At 50.4% G+C, this 6,657-nt stretch overlaps 1 protein-coding gene across 1 annotated transcript in view; it reads left to right on the top strand.

The window, feature by feature from the left end:
- The window catches only part of LOC123169421 (cilia- and flagella-associated protein 251-like), a 7,998-nt gene extending 7,760 nt beyond the window's left edge, over window positions 1–238 (top strand). Inside the window, exon 3 of the mRNA XM_044587595.1 lies at window positions 1–238. This exon is cut by the window's left edge and continues 5 nt beyond it. Coding sequence (XP_044443530.1) covers window positions 1–238 — 238 coding nt within the window.
- The last annotated feature ends 6,419 nt before the right edge of the window (window positions 239–6,657 follow it).

Below are 6,657 nucleotides of genomic sequence, written 5' to 3'. Positions count from 1 at the left end.
AGAAGAAGAAGAAGAAGAAGAAGAAGAAGAAGAAGAAGAAGAAGAGGAAGAAGAAGAAGAAGAGGAAGAAGAAGAGGAAGAGGAGGAAGAGGAAGAGGAGGAAGAGGAGGAGGAAGAAGAAGAAGAAGAAGAAGAAGAAGAAGAAGAAGAAGAGGAGGAAGAGGAGGAAGAAGAGGCTCGCTCGCCACTACTGGGCTTTAGGAGCCCGCCACTGCTAGGCATTCCTGCACTAGTGTGAAGTTAGAGCTCGATGTTCACCGACAGCCACCTGTCCCCAACTCGCAGCCAGCTGGATCGGCACCAAGTTTCGTGGATCGGCTCCGCACAACCATCATGCCAACACCAGTGCTTGGCATGGGATCCCAAGATCTGCCACTACCGACCATCGGTCGCCCGACCACCATCGGAAGGAGAGATCATCGCCACGAAGTCCGGGGTTGTTGCCATGGTGACCTCGCATCGCGTGTAAGCCAGAAACACCCAAATGTGCATGTGTGCTGCCGTCGCGTAATGTACTTGCGTGGCGCAACCCGTGCAACACATCTGGGCCTAGATTGGGCCTGCCCGCCGCCATGCCACCAGCAACCTCGCCACCACCGCGCTTGGCTGCCACCGACCCACCGCACTCCCGTCGGAGACGGAGCAGTTGGCGCCGCCTCCCCACTCCATATAGGAGCCTTATAGATCCAACTATTGCAGTGCCTCTAGAGCTTTGCTCGGCAACTTCATTGGCTTTGCAGAGAGGAGGGCATGCATTCTGGAGGCCTAAGTTCTTTGGTAATGTTATATTTGACGTCAGATTTTTTACCATCAAATTATGTTGTCACGATAATGCCAATTTCCTTTAGCAAACATTGCAAAATTGTAGCGAAAACATGACATAGATTTGCCATGCTCGCTAAAGGTTTTGCCAAATTTGTTATGCTTGTTAAAAAATATCATTTTATACAGCAACATAATTTGCCATATACTAAAAAAAAAATCTGATGTTTGATTTATAGTAAGTCCTAATTCTTTTAGCTATTGAACAAACTCAAGCGGGCGGGAACCTGGAACGATCAGCCTGGTCGGGGCAGGCCACCCCACTAACAATTGAACTTGCAACTCAAATAAAAAAACAAAGGGAAGAAAAAGAAATGTAAACTTGCGAGAGCACGAGCAGCTTGGGCATATGTGCCAGATTTAAAGTGACCAGTTTGTGGCCACGTCGAATTAGTGTGGGCACACACGTCACTGTCGAAGCTCACTTTAGAGCAACTCCAATGGAATGATCCATTTCGTCCGCCCGCGTCCATGTGGCTCGGCGCCAGTGGCGGAGGTGGGGTACTGGTAGGGGTCAAGGCCTCCCAATGCTCTCACAAATGTATCTATATCTATTTTTAATCTTTCATTTGTCAGACAAAATTAGTTAGGTTTAGGTGATTTGACCCCCTTTAATATTATATAACATGTTTTGGTACATTCTATATTTAGTTTCTGGCTCCGTCACTAGTTGGCGCGGACAAAAATGGCGGCCCAACGCGCCAACCAAAACTCAAATCGTATCCGTTCGGCGTCCGCGCCGCCCATTTCCGGCCCAAAATTGCGCCTGGAATGCGTCGGCGCGGACGCGAAGCGGACGCGCCGCGCGTCTCCTCGCCGTCCGCCGCGTCCCCACCTGGCGGCCACCCAACCGCCACGGTCAACATAATTTATGACGACCGCCCACCTTGGTCCCATGCGTCAACAACGGCAGTCGTCCTTTTTTAAGCCGGGCGTGCGGCGGGGCCGTCCTCATCCACTTACCACTCGCCCCACATCCCCATCTGGCCACCCTGCCCCCACACCGGTGACAACTCTAGCCACCGCCAGCATGGGTTTCTTCTCCGGCATCGGCAGCAGCCGCAAGGGAAAAGCCCCCGCCCGCCATCCCCCCCCTCCCCGCCCTCCCTGCGCCGGCGCGCGCTCCCCGATAGAGGCAACGCATCAACGTGTCGTTGCACTAGGCCGAGTGGCACTTGCACCACCGCGTGCCTCTGCCGTACCCGGACATGACGCTGCCGCATGACTGGCATTTGGATCCGGAGAGGATCCCAGTGCCGGCGCCGCGGACGGCGAGGGCCCATGCGGAGGAGGTGCGGCGCTGGCGGGTGTTGCTGACGTCGGAGCAGCGCGCCGACCCGCACTTCGTCGCTGACTCGCCCAACTGGGCTCGATGGTTCGCCTTCGAGCACGAGGAGGCGAGGCGACGCGGCGTCCGCGGCCTCGACCACAGCCTACCGCCGCCCGCGCTCGTCATCCGCGACGAGGACCAGGAGGCCGAGGCCGCCTACCAGGCGGCCATCAAGGAGAGCGAGGAGGAGGAGCGGTGGAGGGAGGCGGACGCGGCGACTTTCGAGGCTGCCATGGCGGAGCCCATGGCCCTCTCCGCGGTGGGCGACTGTGTTGTGCCGCCGGTGGCCCCGCGGTCCCCGCCCAAAGCCGAGCCGGAGGAGTCGGCCTACCGCGCGCGCTACTCCTGGATCGGAGTAGTGCGTGAGTGGGTCAGCACTCCGCCGATCTGGCTTGGGGCGACGAAGAAGCAGGAGGCGACCTACCTCGACCACTGGCGCCGCGTTCGGCTTGCTGAGGAGCGTCGGAAGGGCGAGCGTCTACAGATGCTCGAGCGCGAGGCCGACGAGGAGGCGCGCCAGGCCCAGGCAGCAGCAGCAAAGCCCGACATCGCCGCCGTCTGGAACACGGCGTTTCCCTGGGCCGGCCCTGTGCCGATGTTGATCGACCTCACCGGTCCCGACGCAGCCGCCGCCGTCGACGAGGACGCCTAGGGCAGCGCGGCGTCTTGTTTTTAGTGTTTTTATTAATGTAATGTGAACTTTCGCCGGTCTTTTTGGCCGGCTTTTATGTTTAATTAAATGCATATATTTATTTTCAAACTGCTTGCAGTACTTCTTTTTGCGCGCCGACGAAATGGGTCGGGCCAGCGTTGGGCGATCGCGCCGACCAAACACAGTGCCGGACGTTTATGTTCGTCGAGCCGATCCAAACAGACAAAAAACGGACAAAAATGCCATCTGTTTGAGTCGTTCCGTTGGGGTTGCTCTTAGCTTAAGTTTTCTTTCGAGGAAGAGCAGCAGTAGTAGCAGCAGAATGTGCCGCTAATTCCACGTGGGTCACCATTAGTTCTGCCTCAAATAATTCTGACCGAGACGACTGATTCCAAATAATTTGATGGCGATGGAGCGGTGCGCTTGGGCGGCTGAGGCTGCCGCAACATGCCGCGTGGAAGCTTCCTCCTTTGTGCGCCCCGACCAATGGCCGCGTGTGCATGCCATTTTTATCGGAGCAACGTCGGTGCCTGGGTGCTGCATTCTGGTGACCGAATTGTATTTCTCACCCGCTTGCTGTCGGCGCTACATTGTCATTGAGAAACTGCAAGTGACGCCACGTGGGAATATGTCAATTCCTCGTGTGCTTTCGTCTGCTTGGCCGGTTGGAAGAACTTGGCTGCGGAATGGAGCCTACCACGACGTGCCGCGTGGGGTTAATGCGCCCGAGCAAACCGCCGCGTGTCCCTACCCACCGGCCGCCGCCGCCGCGTGAGTGTCCGGTCCGGCTCACGAGGCGGCCTTTGCACTTTTGGTGCTGACATAGACCGGCGCTGCACCCCGCTTAGCGCAACGGCGGCGCGTAAGTGCTCCATTCCGGTCAGCAAGTTACGTAACTCGTGCTCTTCAGGCACCTACCTGTACAGTGCCACGACGTGATGGAAGGCGGTACAATGCACGCCACAAAGTACACGGACGAAGCTAGCAGTTTCCCACTGAGATTTGCACTCGTATACTCATAATGGCTTTGCATTCTCAGGGCTTTGCCGACCAGCTGGGCTCTTTCAAGTACTGTATTTGCGACCGACGAATAATATCAGGTAATACCATTACTTAATGCTCTAATGATATCGTTTTGAAAAATTCAAATTTATATGTGTTAGAAAAAACTGAAAAACTTCATGAATGTTCACAACACATGTCTACGGTCTTAGTACCACTAGACAAAACTATTGATATTCTTTTTCTTTCCTCTCTAAGATAAAAAAAATAGACACAACTTTCAAGCATCTTGTTCATAGTCTTTGATAAGTGTCATATCGCAAAGTTTAATGAAACTATGAAACTATCACAAGGACTAAGTCTGCAGGCCATCGCAACAAGGTGGTCACTTGAACGGGGTTGATCGGGTATGAAGAACACAAGTTTACCCAGGTTCAACCTCTCACCGTGGAGGTCAAGACCTACTTCCTACTTGATTGATATTGATACAAGAATGTGGATTCGCTAACCTAACTTTCGAGAGATTGCAACTTAGTCTTTTCATCATTGGGCTCCCCTTTATAAAACAGGTTGAGTCCCTAAGTTTACAATAGATTCCGAATCATAATGGCAACCCGTATTCTACTCTAACTCCTACCCATCTTGCTTCTCAAGTTGAGAAACCTTGCATCCAGGCCTTCTCCACAAGCTGGCCCACTAGGCCCCTCCTTGAGTCGGCCATAGGCCGGGTCTTGCTACAGGCCTTTATTCCTTTCCTTCTCGCGTAATCATGACCCAAAAAATTGGGCAACACATAGTGCTTATGGGAACTTTGTCGGGTCACACACAGAGCCGTGTCTTAGCCAGGGGTAACATCCCCAACAAATAGTGACATGATGCCTCATTGGCAACGACGCAAAAACATGACTAATGCACTTGAGATCTGGTTTGGATAGTAGAAAGTTATCATATCTTCTCCCCAAGGAATGACCCTCTGTATTGAACCCACGAGAGGATGTGCACTATGACAAAAGTAAAAAAACACTAAAATTAAATATCATTTTTTACTTTTTAACCGTACCTTTATCAACCTTTTTGAAAGTAAACAATAATATTGAAATATGCATGAGTATGACATCTTACTCTCACAACCTTATACTTCTGCTTGGATCTCATCTTGTTAATAAACATAGTCCTAAAAGCTGCTGTTACGATGTACTCACAACGCGATGAAGTGGGGGATGTGTCCAAAGTAGGTCATGACCTTGGAGACTCCCAAGCACACCTAGCTAATCTAGGAGGCATCGCCCTCCAAAAGGTAATAGATGTGATTGTTGATGTGAACTCTTTGCTCTTGTGCTTCAGAAGATAATCTCCCCAACACTCAAACTCTCTCACGGATTTTGGCTTTTGGTAGGAGAGGTTTGGATCAAAAGCAATGAGGTGACTAGAAATCAAAGGGTCAATGGTTTGGGTGGAATGCCTTTGTAATCGGCACAAGGAGTGGAAGCGCTCTCTTGAATATGTATATGAATGGTGTTTGCTTAGAAAGAAAATGGTGGAGTGGGTGGGGGTATATATAGGCAGGAACAAAAAATTATGACCGATATGTACAAAAGTTGAGAATTTGGATTGTTCGATTTGATACCTCCTTTCAGTGATCTGGTAAAGGAGCAGAAAGTATCCTGCACCTATTTTTCCAGAGGTTACTCTGGGTTATCGAACCCATGAGAGGAAGGCTCCCTTGAAGCGATGGTCTCCATCAAGCTTTCGTCAAAGCATTAATTCCATCTTTTGACCGGATTAATCAAGAAAATAGTGATTCAAACACTTATAATAAAAATAGGTACGGGTATAAGGTCTTAATGCTTACAACCATGTATTTGTGTTGGGACCAGATAGGATCTTAATATGTGCGCTGGAAGTCACCCATCGAGATGTGCTTCTTATGAACCAAAGTGGGGGATGTGTCCAAATAACATCTTGACCGACGCGAGTCCTGCATCAAGAATCAATTGTCCTACCACAGGCCCTATCCATCACGCGGGGTTGCCTCCATAATTAAGATTATAATAATCAAACAAGAGCTTTGGGCGTTTAATGACTACATCTCATGAATCCTTAAGGATTGGATGTGTGTTACCGTACCAAACCCTTTTGTCGCTGATGTTCAGAATAACACTTCACATTCTCCCTGCACTTAGCCTCACCGTTACTCGATCTCCATGATCTTGGGTACCTGCAGAGATGAAGATCGCGGACAAGACAAGAGACATCTGATACGTCTCCAACGTATATAATTTTTTATTGTTCCATGCTATTATAGTATCAATTTTGGATGTTTTTTATGCAATTATATTTCATTTTTGGGGACTGACCTATTAATCTAGTGCCTAGTGCCAATTGATGTTTTTTTTTTGATTTTTTTTGGGTTTTCAGGGAATCAATATCAAACAGAGTCCAAATGAAGAAAAAACTTTGGATTAAATTTTTTCTGGACCAGAAGAGACCCTAGAAGGTTCGGGAGAAGACCTAAAGAGTCACGAGGGAGCGACAAGCTCGGGAGGCGCGCCCCAGGGGGGCACCCCCAGGCTTATGGGTCCCTCGTGGCACCTCTTGACCTAATTCCGCCTCTATAAATTCTCAAATATTCCCTTGACATCAGAGAGCCACTTGGAATACTTTTTTCGCCGTCGCAAGTTTCTTCTCCCACGAGATCCCATCTGGAGGCCTTCTCCGGTACTCTGTTAGAGGGGGAATCGACCACGAAGGGGCTCTACATCAATCTTGATTCCCTCCCGATGATGCGTGCGTAGTTTACCACAAACTTACGGATCCATAGTTAGTATCTAGATGGCTTGTTCTCTCTCTT

Source organism: Triticum aestivum, chromosome 1A, assembly GCF_018294505.1.
Source record: "Triticum aestivum cultivar Chinese Spring chromosome 1A, IWGSC CS RefSeq v2.1, whole genome shotgun sequence".
Classification (NCBI taxonomy): domain Eukaryota; kingdom Viridiplantae; phylum Streptophyta; class Magnoliopsida; order Poales; family Poaceae; genus Triticum; species Triticum aestivum.
Note: the sequence above shows the minus strand (reverse complement) of the source record. Positions and strands in the feature narration are given on the sequence as shown.